The 17,423-nt window shown below is 39.3% G+C and overlaps 1 protein-coding gene across 1 annotated transcript in view; it reads right to left on the bottom strand.

Annotated features, from left to right (window-relative positions):
- STAG3 (stromal antigen 3) overlaps positions 1-17,423 on the bottom strand; it is a 4,836,058-nt gene that overhangs the window by 2,153,372 nt on the left and 2,665,263 nt on the right. The window contains exon 20 of the mRNA XM_044077272.1: positions 7,922-7,992. Coding sequence (XP_043933207.1) covers positions 7,922-7,992 — 71 coding nt within the window. The remainder of the gene's footprint in view (positions 1-7,921; positions 7,993-17,423) is intronic.

Genomic DNA, 17,423 nt, shown 5'->3' with positions numbered 1-17,423 from the left:
AAAATTACTAATGCTATGTAATATGCTACGAAACAGAAAATTTTAAAGTTTACTGGCCCGAGCTTTCACTGGAAGTTTTGATCAGATGCTGCGGCAAACTAGATCTGAGGTAATTCACAGTGCATCATGGGATAGGGACTTGGCCTCGAGCTACTGGAAGACCTCGAGCTTTGCATGTGGCCATACCGGAGCCAAGGGATCGGCTTCAAACCCATCAGTTAAGAATGAATGGTGAGACTGAACAACTTCACATCTTTTTATTATTATTGTTATGTTTTCCTTATTACGTTCCCCCTGGTGTATCCTCATTAATGCAAACCAAGTTCTAGTCTTTACCTACAAAAATATTCTGTGCTGAAAGCTGATGTCTTCCAAAATTCTCTTAATTCTATAACATTAATGTGAAGCAGCGCTCCGTCCTAAGCCTATTCAAATGCAGTCTGAACAAATGGATGGGAAATCGCAAATTCACCCCTGGGTTGTCACCCATGTCCCTTATGGACAGGGACAGACTGTAGATGCCCTACGGCACAGGCATATACAAAAGCCGTTCTCGTCCTTGGGAACTGATAATTCGAAAAACTAGAGTATAAATGGCTAGGCCTAAAAGGGCTCTATGGCTGTCAGCCTAGTAACTTCCTATGATTTTAAGGAGATCTAGTTGGAACATAAACACACAATCCTACTCCCCTCCCCTGCCACAGATCTGCCATTACTAAATTTTCTCTCTCTTCTATCATTATCAAAACCCTTCTAGTAATCAGGCTTATCCCATTTTCCTTTGTCTCATGTTAAATGTCCACCATGAAATTCTTTCCTTGTCAAATTCACATGTTCATTTCTAATCAAACTAGTCTCCTGCAACACTTGTATTTGCACTCAACATTTATTGATGCAATTCAGTATTCTGCTTTATGTCAACACCTGTAAGGTCATTCACATTCAATTAAGATACAAAGCTGATACTCCCACCTATTATACGCATCAGCTGCTTGCTTTGAACAGGTTTATAGTTAAATAATAGGCTTGTGGCCCTTGACAGCCACATTAATTGTAGCCAATTTCCCTTTTTGTGCTTGAATTAACCTATTCCAATTGGTGTTAGAATGGCCTTATCCCCACAGGTGACAAATTATATATCATTAATGAGAAAAACAGGTTTCATAGACAATTTGAGGGTACTAATGCACATTTATGTAGGTTTTCAATGTTTAACTTACATGCACTATTATCTGGCATCTGAACTCTCCTGCACAGTTGGATTTGGACAGATAACTGACTTATTTTATTTAATCAATGTATAAATTTCCATGTTGAGTTTGTATGACCATGATTTTCTATTTGGCCTGCATTCTTGCACTTACGGCATTGGTAGTGTGGTTCTGAGGTAAATTCTCTTGGGTTTTGTAAAAAAAAAAAAAAAGAAGTTATGTACTTACCATAACACTGCAGTGGTGGTGCTGCGGTAGCATTGTCGCCTCACAGTAAGACGTCGTCCTGTTCGATTCTCAGCTAGAGCGTCTTCTGTGTGGAAACATGCATGAATGGGCGTACCTTCGTTGAAGGTTGTGCGTCAGAGCCGGCAACTCGGCATATAAAAATCTACTGCCAATCATTAGCGGACTGGAGTTCCGCTATGGCGACCCCTAACCGGGAAAAGCCGAAAGACACAAGAATGTACTTACCATAACGTTCCATCTGTGTTGTCCATCTTCATTTATCCTTGACATACAGGACTCCCTTTGGCACCTAACCGGTTCAGCCTTTACTCCCTTAACTTTTCCTCATTTGACGTCCTCTGTATGTTTCCCTTTTGAACCTTCTGTGGATTGTGATCTAAAGTTCTTGTCATGGAAAACAATATTTTTGGTGGGAATAACTTCTGGTTGGATGATTTCATAAATTCAGGCCTTATCATGTAAGACTCCTTATCTGATATTTCACAAAGACTGAGTCTCCTTGAGAACAAATCCCACCTTTCTCCCTAAGGTGGACTCAGGGTAACACCAATCAGACTATTAATCTGCCTGTATTTTTCCCAAACTTTTCAAACAAAGGTGAATATTGCCTGCATTTGCTAGATGTCCACAGACAATTACGCCTTTATCGTCACAAAACAGAAGACATTAGAACATTTTACCAACTTTTTATCTCCTTTTTAAGGTTCTGTAAAAGCAGTCAGCAAGGTTACCTTAGCCAGATGGCTCAAGGATTGTATAATCCTTCATCTATAAGAGACAAATTATTTGCCTAGGCCTGTTAAGGCACACTCTACAAGATCTGTAGCCACTTCAGCAGTTTTCCAATCAAGGGCTTCAATGGGTGATATATGAACAGCAGCGACTTGGGCATCTCCCTGTACCTTTATTACTCATTACAAATTGGACTTGGTATCCAGGGGAAGAGCTTCTTTCAGTTCAACTGGGCTCAGGAATGTCCTTCCATGAGTCCTCCCAAGGTCTAAGGTATCTGGGAATTCTGTCCCATTAATGTACTTACTATAATTTTCCATGTGTTGTTCATCTCATTTATCCTTTATTCCCTCTCCCTCCATCTCCCAGACTTTGAAGACTTTTTGTTGGAACGGATACTTTCATATTACATTTATTAATGCATAGCAGACATGGTTTCCACTAAGGCCTCTATCTATACTTTATTTCTAATCTGCAAACTAGATCTGAGGGAACTGAGAGAGGCGGGGTTATGGGTAAGGGTGGCCCTCCATAGTTTTTGGCCTGTGCAAGCTGTAATAACGGCTAAGCCACAGTAATGACCTTGCTGAATGGTCATTAAATTAAGTAAGGCCAAAGAAAGGGGAACCATATCTGTCAAGGACAAAAAGGAACAATGAGGAGGTCAGAAGAAGAGCAGTTAAGGGAGTAAAGGCTGAATCGGTTCAGAGACTCAAACGGTTCAGAGCCGAGGGGAGTCCTATATATCAAGGATAAAATGAAGATCAACATCAGTTCTGCTGCTATATCCTGAAGACCAAACATATGCATATATTCTGCAAGATATTTACCTTCCCTTTTATTCGTCTCCAATGGATCTCCCCCACCCCCGAGACATTGTCATGATAAACACTATTCCAGTTCTCTGCCACTAGCAAAATTTCCTCCCAGAATGCCACTATTTCTCCCAAGAATTAGTATCCATAATGGTAGATTTTATGGGTAAAGATATGAAGCCTAGTGTCATTCTAACGTCCTGCCAATACCCTCTTGCTAATATTTACCTGCCAAATTTCTTTCTTTCTTTCTTTTTTTTTATCACCACTGCAGTCTTTTTCGGAAACAATAACAATACTCCATTTTCCTTTCACAGTCTGTATTTGCACAAATTCTTCTTCTCTGGCTTAAGTATGCTTTTATGCTTAGATCTATTCAAATACGTTTTTTGTAACATCACCATCTGAGCTTGTCTTTTTGTAGGGCAAGTCATTGCGTTTTTTCCCTTATTTACTAAATATACTAATATGGTATGTGAATGGTTAAGATTGCTTATCTCTACATCCAAACTATTTTTACACCTCATTTGTTTACCTGAAGTGTAGAAATTAACAAGCTAACATTTTTTCTCTTTATTAATTTGTCTTGTTTGCATAGCTCTTTTTCTTCCAGATTTTAGTTTAATAAGATTATTTTTAGGTTCTTAATATATAACTTAGCACCTTTTCTTTTAAACTCCTCAACTCGTTCAAACACATTAGGTATATACAGTCATATTATTTTTACTCTTCCCATGTGCGAGATAAAGCTCATTAATAGCTGTAGAGCTGGCATATACAAAAGATCCATGCAACTGTTTCATAGCTGAACTTCTACTCAGACTAGCAATTAGAAAGTAAAATAAAATAAGAAAAGATTTCCTGTAGGTACTAAAGACCTCTAGCTAAATCCTACTTATGGGCTTGTTTAAGATTTAAGCAGCTTTCATGAATGGCAGAATTAGTCTGACTGTGTAGTCTTCACTGCTCTTTTTGCATCTTCAGCTACCTCTTAATCACTGTGGTTGATGTGATCTATTTAAGACTTCACTTTAAACCGTTTAAGGATTTTCCTGACTTCTCATGGAGCTCCACACAAACAAAAAGCCATGTAAGTAAGTGTCTAGACTTCCCTATAGCTCACATCACCTAACCCCCTCCTCACTCTGCCTCTCAATGGTGGGACAGATTGATTGGCATATGTGTTCACCACACAGCAAATTTCTGGAACCCTCACCACTGTTTCAACACTAATACCCAAGTTATCACTACTGTATCTGGCTGCTATGCCATGCATAAATTATGGTACTAGCATAATTTTGTTTGTTCCCCATTTGAACATGCAAGCAAGAATAAAACCTCTTTCGTCAATTAACATCAGATGGTCTGATTTGTCCAAATTACCCTGTTATATGGCCACTTTATGTTTTTGCCCATTATACTGCCTACAGCACTATACCAATGTTATGGTAAAACAAGTGTCAAGGTTATGTAAAAGTTCAAATATACTCTCTTTTTCAACTAACACTAAAACAAAAAAATCCAATTTAAATATTTGTTAAATTTAGTCTCTCTGCAAAGTTCCATAAAATTCTAGTTCTTTTATTCATTTAACAAGTCAAAGCTGTTTTTCTTTTTTCTTCTTCTGCACAACATTTCTGAATCTCAGAATTTACTTGCATCTCTCTCTGGCATTCTTTTGCAGCTTTTTCCTAAACACCGGAAATGGCTCAGTTAAAAATCTCTCCTTTGAAGACTGTTACGTCTCTTTCTACTTTACCTTTTCTCTACTCCCCTGATTTATATGTCAGACCATTCTATTTCCTCAGCTCTCTTCCTCAGAACATCCAAGGGCTTGGTATGGGTCCATGTAGGTTTTGGTACACAAAAGGTAAAATACCCTACAGGAAGCAGGGTACAACAAACAGAACTGCAATTTTTTTATTATCAATGACAAAGGCATTCATTCTGGCACCAGTCTGAACTAAAAAAAAATCATCCATGAAAACTCTGGACTCAACAACCTTTAATATCAGTCCTTTCTGCAAGAGCTTAGCTGAGATCAGCCATCTTCAACCCCTTTTCCCATTTTTGCACATGGAGTCAGGGTGTCATTTCAGCTGTGACAATCATTTTGAGCTTGCCCAAGATCTCTTCTAACTGATAAATTTGCAATATGACTAAAATGAGTCTAGGCTATTGTCTGAACTGGTCTGTAGGATAGTCATCTCTATGCACTCTATTGATCTTCATTTGTTACAAGAGACAACTTTGTCCATTTGTGTAAGCAGTTCTTCATAAACTCTGTACAATCCTGTCTTCTGCCACATCTGGGATCCTCATGAATCTTAGTCTTCCCCTCTAGATCTATCTTACAACTCAGTTCATTTTAATACATATTCACAAACTTCTGTCTTGATCTCTCACTGTCACTCGGATTTCATTATTTTTAATACCATCAAATTGTCTAATTAGTGTGTCCATCCATGTCTGTTATTCTTCTGCTGTTGGAGGCTGTGTAGTCATTTAGTGTATGGTTTATCTTAAATATAGGCAGTCCCCAGGTTACAGACATCCAACATGTAGACAACCCATAGATAAGAATAGGCTGCTGCAATATCAGAAATAGCTTGAAAATAAATAAAAATCCTTAAAGTTGTCCAAATCTTACCTTGAAAATGAAGAATTATGTTGCACTTTCCTTTTGCCAGTTTTCCCCATTCATGAAGCTGCTTGCAAATCTTATTAGAGCAGTTAGTTACTTCCACCTTCACGGAAAACATGAGATCGAATTGGTCAAGAGATCACTGTGCTGGCAATCTAATTAGTCAAGACCACTGTCTTGCACAGTACAGTACTGAAGCCGTTACTGTATTGTACAGTAGAATGGGCAAATTACATTGCAGCTCACTAGGGTCTAGGTGGCAGTAGAAAGTCTGGCAGAGGTCTGAAAGTTCAGGAAAGAGTGGAAAACATTTGTGGGTGATACCTGTAGTACAGAAATGTGAAGTTTAAAAAGAGGCAAGTTTAACATTTTTTTTGTATGGAACATTCTACTGTACTGCATTTTTATGTACTATTAAGTACTATTATACTGTACTTACAGTATTACTACAGTATTGTTTAAGATTTTTTTTTTAATTTGGAAGTGTTTCTAAAATGTTTTATATGCAAAGAAAAGTAAAATAAATACTAGACTGAGGCAAACATTTGACTGACATTTAACCAGAAACATATGTACGTGTTTTGACTTGCATACAAATCTGACTTCAGGATAGACTAAAAAAAACATATCTCGTCCTTAACCCGGGGACTGCCTGCACTCCTGAGTCTGTCTAATGTCTTCTTGCTTCCAGGGATATTAATGTTTTTTTCTCTTACATCAGCCATTTCACTCTCCTTCCCACCATTTTGTACCACGAGCCTCAAGCGAAATCCTTTCTGCCAACATCTTTTGATGAATATTCTGCAGTCTTGTAATTTTCTTTATTGACCTTTGTCAGGGAGTCATATGCTGTTATTACAGAGGCTGAATAGCTTTATTTGACAAGAACTACCTTTTTTCACCAATATGAATATTTACAAAGTGCAAAGCTCCACAGGACACTGTCTAGTCTTCTGCAGCCATACCAGATGTCGAATGAACATTTGTGCTGTTAATAATCCAACAACAGAGACTGACCTGCAATTAAAATATAGTATGCATTTGACTGGCTCTCAGAGATGGATAAGAATAAAAAAGGAAAGTTATCTACTGTTTTAATTTAAAAACAGCTTCCTCAATTGGCTTGTTAATTCCTCCAAAGGCAACAGCCATACAGCCCTGCAGGCAAGGGTCGAGCTGGTCAGGAATGCTGTCTCGGGGGGGGGGTGATTTTGGTTTAGATCATAGCTCCACAGCATATACACGGTAACACTATTAGGGTTCAGAGCATAACTGGTATCAGTAAATAACTGTCACTCACATCCATAAGTGATGCAACACCTCAAGACTGCCCTGCCCTCCCTCATGTACCCAGTGTTCCTGTGCGGTCTTCATTGTGTGAAGGGGATTCTATCATGGGAACATGTGTCTTTGCACACATGCTAACATACACCTTCCATCCCAAAGGGAGGTGAGCCAGCAGTGCTGCTTCATTCCTCTCTCCTTCCTTCCCCCTCATCACCTCCAACAAATGCCAGATTCACTAATTAAACACAGGTCAATCGAGTCATTGTAAGGACAATGACTCTATGCCAGTCTAGATGGCACCATCTTATTTTAAAGGGATGCTTTGAAAACATTAAGAGGCATATTAGGGTATTTAAAGATGCCCAAGGGGAAATTAACAAGATGTTCTATGCAAATATGCAATTACATTAAATATAACACTGAGCATACTCCCAGACACAATGTCATCAGGTCATATTAAGCTATGTGCATCATGGCATTAGTAGACAGTATACACCAAAATCAAATACTATAATTGGATGTACACATTTAAAGGATATGGGTTTGGGAGGGTATACTCTTTTTAATGTCACTCTATGGTCTCAGAGGAGCTTTAGCTGCCTTTTAGAGATACTCATGTCATGGTCAGCTTGTGCAGGCAGAACAAACTGTAATGCATATTTTGCATGACCTACTACATATTTATCTCTGGCTTTAGTATTCCATCCAGTGAGCACAAGAGATGTTACCAACTAGCCAGCTATAACATATCTGTAATAAACAAAGCATTTTTGTTTCTCACAGAAGGGATGCCTGGTCATTACTGAGCTTGCTCTGTTCCATCCTACAAATACTGAACTCTAATTTCAAGTGACAACAATGACATTAGTGAGAAATCCATTTGTTATACTGTTGCTCGAGTCCTTTGGAAGCAAGATCCACCCTTTTGAAATAGACAGAACCTTGAAAACAACCATCTTACAAAGTCTTTCTCAGATCCTCACTTGTGAAAGGCAGCAATCCTCTTCATTGTAGCAGCTACACTGTATACTTCAGCTTCATCGGGACACCAGCCCTGCAAGACAAAGATAAAGATACTTAGCTACTAGTAACAGCATACATGCCACATGAAAGCAGAATGTTTGCCAGACTGCAAGACCTACCATAACACTAAACAGTAAACAGTAAGGGTAAACAATGAAGAATTATTACATGGCTTATCCACTGAATTTTTTAAAATCTACTTTATACTCACTACAAATATTAGTCGACTGAATACACTCAATTATGCATGATGACAAAAAACTAACTAGCAAAAGTGTAAACATTTCTATAGGTTACTTCAATCTTAATTTTATCATGACAAATCACTTCACATGCCATAACCTTATACAGTTTAGCCAGGCTGCGACTTCTGATAATGTTCACTACTTAAATAGGGGCCCGATCTGTTTCAGCAGTTCTCAAAATATATCATATACTTACTAACCTACAGTACTACAGATGAATTAATGTAATTAAGATATGCTGTGCTCTCAACTAACCTCCACAAATATTTCATATACAAGCAGTTTATAAAAAAAGAAGGTATGTACTTACCATAACATTCCATGTGTGTTGCCCATCTCCACCTTTATTCTCACTTGTGGGGTCAGATCCGTCTTGGTCTTTTTCAAAAGCTCAAGGACTTAAGAAAAGCTAGTAGGCATTCTTCATTACCCATGATGCAGTTCCCTAAACGCTCAAATCTTGTTTGCCCCTAAGAGAAAAATGTTAGTGAAATTACGGTTATAGGTAACAATATTAACAGTGTAAGAAGAATAAGTGGTTTCTGAGGCTACAGTGTCCAAAGGATATACAATTACTACTACCAGTATCCCCAGGAGAGTAGGCAGGGGGTAGCTGGGTGGGTAGTGAGAATAAAGGCAGAGATAGACAACACACATGGAATGTTATGTTAAGTATATAACTCCTTTATGTGACGTCAATCTCACCTTTCTCTCTTATGGGACCATGTCCCAAGCTACCTGATTCTTGGATGGCTCAAGGGAGTATATTCCTCAGGAACATAGAACCAAAGGATGCTCTACTTTGTAATGAGTACTAAAGGTATGAGGATTTGTCCATGTGATTGCAGCACAGATACTGTCCAAAGATAGTCTTCCTTGGAAAGCTGAAGTAGCAGCCACTGCCCTGGTAGAATGAGCTTTGACAGCTGCAGGAAGAATCTTCTTATAGTAAATAAAGGAAATGGATTCAGAAAGACATTTGGATAAGGTAATCTTAGATACTGGTAAGCCTTTCTTAAGTGTTAGAATACAAAACAAATAGCTGATCTGATTTTCTGAATTTTGTAGCTCTATGAAGGTAAAAACTTAACTGTCTATGAAAATCCAATAGATGTAACAAATATTCCCCTTTATTCTGAAAGTTTGAGAAGAATATGGGTAACTCAAAGACTGACTGAGGTTACTTTCAGAAACAACCTTGGGCAGAAAGGAGGGGTTGGTGCATAAAAAACTCTGTCTTTAAGAAAAATCAAGTATGGTGGTTTGACAGATAAAGCCTGTAATTCTGAAACTCCCCTTACTGAGGGGATAGCTACTAGAAAGAGCATATTCTAAGAAAGATACTTTAAGTCACAGTTAGCAGAAGGTTCAAAAGGAGAACAGATATGTGACAACACAAATTTTAGATCCCAAGGTGGAGCTGGATCATTGTACGGAGGTCTCAGAAGTGTAGTTCCTTTTAAGAAGGCTTTACCAAAGCCCATTTGACATGATTCCATAGCTATTTTCTCCCAGATGAAAATCTGAAATTGCTGCAAATTGCAGTCCAATAGTAGCTGCGGCAGCACCTTCACTGAAACGTTTATCCAAGAAGTCTAATATAAAATGTATGGGAGCAGTAAAGGGATCAAGCCGATTAGAATTAGCCCATAAAACAAACTTCTTCAGTTTTCCCTTGTACAGTTTTCGTGTGGATGACTTATGTGATGAAATTAAAATGTGTCTTATAGGAGAAGAAAGGGAAGGAAACCTGACTGTCAGGGAACTGGAGCAGCCAAGCTGTCAGTTTGAGGTTGTTTAGGTTGCGGTGAACCATTCCTGATGGGTGAGTCAGATCATCTGAAATCGGGTCCAGAATCCATGGTTCATCCTGAATATGAGGCCGAAAGAAAGGGAACTGGATTTGTTGAAGCCAGTAGGGAGCAATTAGGATTACTGTCATCTTCGACAAACTTGCTTTCTGTAGTAGTTTGGGAATTAGAGGAGCTGGTGGATGAGCATAAAGGATTCCCTGAGGCCAACTGTGAACAACTGCATCCCTTGGGGGCTCCCCTTGAGGGGGGATCAGGGCAAAGTAGTTGCTGCATTTGGCATTGGTGGGTGAAGCAAAAAGGTTCCAGCAAGGCTGGCCCCATTTTTGGAAAATCTATTCCGCAAGTTTTTGATCGAGGGACTATTCGTGTATCAATAGTATAGCTCTGCTCAATTTGTCTCCTATTACGCTGGATCTCCCCAGGATGTGCACTGCTGTCAGAAAGTGATTGGAAGATGTAGCCCATTGTCAGACCTTTAGGGCTTCCTGACATAGGGGGTAAGATTTGGTCCCCCCTTGGCTGATAGGTGGACTGTAATGTTTATAATGAGTTAAATAAGAGTTTATAGCTCTACCTCTACGATAGGAAAATAGACATTTGGGGTTGAGCAATTAACTCAGGTTGTCTTGGGCTAACAAAATACCCCAATGGTTATTTATAATGCTTTTAAATCTATTGGTGTTGGTCCCAAAAGTAGTGACTAGCCTAACTGGTTGTGGAATATGATTTTCAGTCCGAATAGTTCTGTCCTTATATTGTAACAATTGACACCTGTCTATTCGATCAACCTGATGTAATGTTCGAATGATAGGCTCCTGATGATATCCTCTGGTAAGCAGCCTATGAGTTAAATCATCTTGGCAGGCTTTAAGCTTGTTCGGAGGAACAAATACGTTTAATACGTAGATATTGAGACTTAGGAATATTGTTGATGATATGGTGAGGATGATAGTTGGAGGCATGTAACAAGGTGTTAAAGTCTGGAAATTTTCTGTATACTTGTGATTCCAGTGTATGATCCTTATGATGACATCCAAAAATGTTATTTGTTGATATTCAATGTGCAATGTAAACTGAATACCCCACTTGTTGTCATTAAGGTATTGTATAAACTCATGCACATATTGCTGATCCCCCCACCACACTGTCCAAATATCGTCTCCAAATATCAAGCTGGTCCAAAAATATATTGTGACTGTCATCATATATTAGCTGTTCCTCCAAAAAAACCATAAACAGGTTGGCATAAATGGGAGCAAAAGATGCTACCATAGCCGTACCACGAACCTGCCAGTATGATTTCCCATGAAAGTAAAAAAACATTTTTTGACCACACATGTTCTGCTAAACATATAAGGAGTGTGTTGAACCCAGTAGTATATAGTTGTGATTTGTCAAGCCAGAATTGAATAGCCTATAGACCTGCCCAGTGTGGTATACTAGTGTATAGGGAGGTTACATCTAGTGTACATAGATACCAAGCTGATTCCAGTTGTGTCTCCTGACTAATATTGAGAAATTGTGTAGTGTCCTTCAACCTAGACCTTACCATGGGTAGCAAAGGTTGCAAATATTCTGTAAGGAAGGCAGATAAAGGTTCAGTTAATGATCCCCTACCAGATACTATTTGCCATCCTGGAGGGTTATAGTGGGATGTTTATGTATCTTTGGTAGAGGGTATAAATACTGGGGGCATGGGATCTGAAACCTTCAGTTGTCTACAAACTTTCTGACTAATTATGCCTTCCTCTGTTGCTAGGTCTAGGAAGGAATCAATTTCTTTTTTGAAATTTGGAGTTGGATCAACTACCATGTGTATATAGAATCGGGGATCAGACAGTTGTTTTTCAGCCTTCGCCTGGTACGTTCCAATCCATAACCACAATGCCACCTCCCTTGTCTGCCGACAAAATAACTAGATCATGATTATTACTAATGCCCTGTAATGCTGCTTGTTCTACTTTAGACAAAATGTATTGAACCAACTGGTGTTCCTGAGAAAAATGAAGTTCTTTTAACGCACACTCCCTGAAAACTGCAACATGTTTATCCATGGGGGGCTCAACATTAGATTTTCCAAAATGGAAACCAGTAGATCCTTGAGTATTTTGTGTATCTGAAAAAAATATTTTCAAATTAAGTAGTCTACAAAAATCATTAAGTTCATTGACCAGTGTATGTTCAGGTACCACAAAAGTCGACACAAAATTGAGACCCTTATTCAATAGTTTAATTTGTACATCAGACATGATGAGATGTATGATGAGATGTTATGTACATTGTTCACTGAGATACGATCTTCTCCAACAGTTGTTGAATACTGTGTGTTTTTTCTGTTTCCTACCCCCCCCTACGTTTTTTATGCCTAAAGGGTCTATATGAGGTTTCCTTTTAGCCACTTGAGATTCTTGGGTAGAAAGGGAGTCTAGATCAGTGGCAGAGGACGAATCCTCCTCAGAAGTGCCACTATAAGTCTGTGCTGATTTTCTAAGTATTGATCTAGGTCTTTTCTTTCGATTGGTTGTTTTGAAACCAGAATCTGAAAACCGCACACTTTTTTGAGTAACAAAGGGTTTCCCCTTTTCATAATCTGTAATGTCTCTCTGGAATTTTTGGGTTTTCCTCTTAACTAGCTTTTCCTCCAGTATAGATAGATCTTTATCCAAGTTGCAAAAATAACCACTGAAAAAGGTTTCTGTCTCATATATTTTGGTCTGTTCACAACTAATAGTACCCTCCCCTATGCATTTATCAATCATCCCTTCATAATATGCAATTAGGATATCTATAAAAAGCATGGATGCTTTATGTTGTGCTGAAGTCCAATCCTGAGAAAGTTGGTCATCTATCTGTCCCACCACGGGTTGAATCCTAACTCATAAACCTCAGTCCACCTACCAGCCAACAAAGAACCCTATTTGGAGATATACTATCAGGATGTGTTTCTTGTCGTCATTGTAGTGCTTGCACACATGTATCTCATACTAAGGAATTTACTAGCTGCAACACATCCAAAATGTATGAAATAAGATGTTTTGGAAATTGCAGCAGTTATTGGATTGTTTATTTGGCCACTTGTTTCTGTTCTTCATTTTATGTTGGACAAACATCCAGACCCTTCAGACACAGAATCAGTGAACATTTAAGTGAAATAAGAAATAAAAGGGTTTCTAATGCCCTCTACAAACATACGTTAACACATACAACTGCTAAGTTTCCCTTTACCATAATAGACAAACTTCATATGAACAAGTTATGAAAGCTTCATGGCACAATTTACTAAATCAAAAAGAATCTGCTTGGATTATTAGGTTAGGTGCTTTATTTAAACCAGGCTTGAATGAGTTAAGTTAGTTCTGGTTTGAATTAATTGGATTACTTCAATTAAGTGAGATATATATATATATATATATATATATATATATATAAGCAGCTGTACGGGTTTGCCCTAATGAATATTTTTTGATGCACTGAAGAAGGCTACAACTGTTTAGCCGAAACCAGTTTGCTTTTATTGTATTCATGGGATTTGCCACATTAAATTTCAAATTTTTTTTTCATCTTTCCCTTGTGCTGGATATTATTTAGACTCAATATCACAATGGTTTGATCCGTGCACTTTGTCTTCCCTGCATATTTTTGGTTTGGTCTACTATTTTGTTACAACCACTCCCTAGAACAAGACTTGAAAGGGAGAAGTAATATACTTGTGAAAGTCACCCTACCAAAACATTAAATGTTCTAAAGGATCATTGTTACAGCAGTTTACAGTATCTGAATCATCATCCTACTGACTGGTCAGTTTTTAAACATAAAGGGAACCCTTCACATCTGATATTTGTGCTCCATATAAAAGGGCAGCTGAGCACCAAAATAATCAGAGCTTTATTGCTTAAGAAAGGAAGGCAAGAGGCCTGAATGGGGCAGTACTATTAAACATACCAAACGATAACTATATACACAAGTATATATACATCCACACCATGGCAATACCAAAAAAATCTCACCAAAAGAATGGTGCTGTAGGCAGGGGCATGGACTGCATCAGTAACCTGTTACAGAATCTACCATTATGGCAAGCTCACCTACACAAAAGAACTATGTTCAACATTAGATCACTGCTGTAGTAGGCTAAGCTATTTAGATAGACCAGACCCAATTCTACTGCACAAAAACCTACCAACAAAGATTACATATTGATGCAAATGTCTGCCTTCATATATCAGCATATTACATCTACTTTGATACTTAGTGGAGATATCCATCCCTACCTAGGCCCAGCTACAATGCCCACAGTTGCCCCAACTATGACAAACACCTAAATTATCTCCTCCTCTCAGCAAGAGTAATGCCCTGCTGCAAATAAACATGAATCGTAGAAGCATCTGTAACAAAGGGCAAGATACACAATCTTATACTCTTGTCGCCACTGAAACTTGGCTAAAGCCAGAAATATATGAGTAGGAAATTACCTCACCAAGCTGCAATACTCTCAGAAAAAAAAAAAAAAGGTTATGTACTCACCATAACGTTCCATCTGTGGTGTTGATCTTCATTTATGCTTGACCTATGGCTGGGCCTCAGAACTGGCTCAGCCGTTACAACTGCTCGTGCGATCCAAAAACTCCTGAGCTAAGTCCCTACCCAGAATGCCTCTCTCTAAATTACCTCAGATCGAGTTTGCAGCTATGATGAAGAATAGGAAAAGGTAATACTATAACCACTGAAGAAGCTATGTCCAAGGTCATACATGAGGAAACAAATAGCCAGGACTAAGGTCCGTTCCTCAAGAAGTCTGAAAGAGGGGGAAGGAGGGTTAGGTGTCAGGGATAAATGAAGATCGATAACACAGAAGGAGCATTATGGTGAGTACAAAACTTCTTTATCTGATGTTGTCAATCTTCATTTATCCTTGACCTATGGGATAGAGTTCCCAGCTATCTTGTACCTTGGGAGGCCTTATGGAAGGATATTCCTGAGCATCATAGAACCAAATGACACTCTTCCCTGAAGAACAGATCCACTTTGTAATCAATAATAAAGGTATGTGGAGAAGTCCGCATTGCAGCTGCACATATCTCGTCCAGGAAAGCCTTGTAGTGAAAAACAGCAGAGGTGGTATAGCTGTTGTGGAATGTGCTCTAACTGGAGCTGCCAATTTGAGTTTTTTTTTCTGTTGAAGACAAAGGTAATGCATTCTCTTCACCACTGAGACAACGTAACCTTATAAACTGATTTACCCAGGGAAGGGCCTGAAACAGAAACAAATAACTGCTCCGATTTCTGAAATCTTTAGTTCTGACAAGATAAAAACGTAATTGTCTACAGACATCCAGTAGATGTAGGCAGTATTCTCCCTTGTTGGAAAAATTAGGGAAAAACACTAGCAATTCAATCTATTGATTAATGCTAGTCTCAGATACGACCTTTGGAAGAAAGGATGGATTGGTTCTCAGTGATGCACCGTCTTTATGAAAAACCAAATATGGAGGTTTAGAAGATGCATGCATCTCTGAAATCCTCCTAGCATACGTAATAGCTATTAAGAAGATGGGCTTCCATGAAAGAAATTTCAAATCACAGGTAGCTGTCAGCTCAAAGAGGGACTGGACCAAGGACTGCAAAACCACAAAGATCCCAGGGGATGAGGGGTTCCCATAAGGATGCTTTAACCTTAATGTTCCCTTTAGAAAAGTCTTGCACATCCTATGTGAAATTAAAGACTGCCCTTCAAAATAGTTATGGAAATTAAAAATAGCAGCAAGCTGAACCCTGTTGGTAGAAGCAGCAGCTCCTTGTTCGAAGAGCGTAGATAAAAATTCCAAAACCCCTTCAACTGGTGCCAAGAAAGGATTCAAGTTTGTTATCCCATGCTCATATGGAAAATCTTTTCCATTTACTGAGGTAGTCTCTCCTTGTGAAAGTTTTATGGGAAGCTAGCAAATGTTTTGAACTGGGAAAGATAAGTTATTTTGCCTTGCAATTAATGGAAATGGAAAAACCAAGCTGTAAGCTTGAGGTTTTTCAGGTTGGGATGAACTAGTCCCGGAGGATGGGACAAGAGATCTGGATCAGCATACAAAGTCCATGGATGTTGAAGTAGATAAGGCCAAAGAAAGGGGAACCAGACTTGCAGAGGTCAAAATGGGGCCATGAGTGGCCTTCTTCAAGAAAAGAGGTATTAGAGGAATGGGGGGTTGGCATAGAGTAGTCCGGAGGGCCAATCGTGAAGTACAGCATCTCTTGGGGACTCCCCCTGAGAAGGGATTAGGGCAAAGTAGCTGCAGGACTTGTTCTGGGGGATGCAAATAGGTCGCAGCAAGGCTGGCCCCAGCAACGGAAAATCTCCTTAGGAGCACTGGAATTGAGACCTCTCATGAGCCAGGAGGATCCATCTGCACAATTAGTCCACTATCACATGTGAGCTCCCTGGCGGTATGTGCATTGCTACCAGAAAGTGGTATGAAGAAATTGCCCATTGCCACACTCTGAGACCTTCTTGACAAAGGGGGTAAGACTTGGTTCCACCTTGCTTGTTGATGTCTCAATATTCTGATATGTTGTCTGACTGAACTGCAATCGTTTCAAAAGGGAGCAGAGTTTGAAAGGCTTGCAACACTAAGAGCTCTGCCCTCAGTTCCGGAACACTGATATACAGATTGGCCTATATCAGGGACCAAGTGCTTTGGAAAGTCTTTCCTAAAAATGCCCCCCCTCCAAATCTGGGAGGCATCCGTGGTCACTATAGCCTGGGGATGAAGACAGACAAACGGCTGGCTCAAATGAAATTCCTCGGATTCCATCCAAGATAAATCCTTCTTGCTGCAAATGGTAATTCGGATGAGGTGAGAAAAAGGATGAGTGACAATAGACCATTGGGAGGATAGAAGCCACTGTAGGATTCTCGTGTGGAATCCTGATAGCGGTACTAAACTAATGCCTGCCGCCATGGATCCCAGAGCCTGAAGAACTTGTGAAGTAGGAATATTGTCTTTGGAGAGAAGAATGTCTACCTGTGATCTTATTTTCTGCAGTCTGTGAATAGGAATGGAGGCTATGTAAGAAGTCATATTCAGGCAGGCTCCTATGAATTCCATTTGTTGGGATGGCCTTAGCTGAGATTTGGCAAGATTACCGTTACACCTAGACGAGAGCAAATGCTTAAGGTGAAATCTCTTGACTGACTAGATGCCTGGTGGGAGTGGTAAGGAGCCAGTCATCCAAATATGGAAACATTTGGAATCTGTGCAGTCTCAGGTGAGCTGCTACTGCTGCCATATATTTGGTGAAAACTCAGAGGGGCTGTGGTGAGACCAAAGGGCAGAGCTCGGAACTGATAACTGACTCCCAGCCGGAAGCGGAGGAACTTCCTGGAGCGTTTGTTCATTTTTATGTGATAATAT

The sequence above is a fragment of the Protopterus annectens genome, chromosome 7.part0 (assembly GCF_019279795.1).
Source record: "Protopterus annectens isolate FY-2018-M chromosome 7.part0, PAN1.0, whole genome shotgun sequence".
NCBI classification, from domain to species: domain Eukaryota; kingdom Metazoa; phylum Chordata; order Ceratodontiformes; family Protopteridae; genus Protopterus; species Protopterus annectens.
The sequence above is the reverse complement of the archived record's forward strand: the minus strand, read 5'-3'. Positions and strand labels throughout refer to the sequence as shown.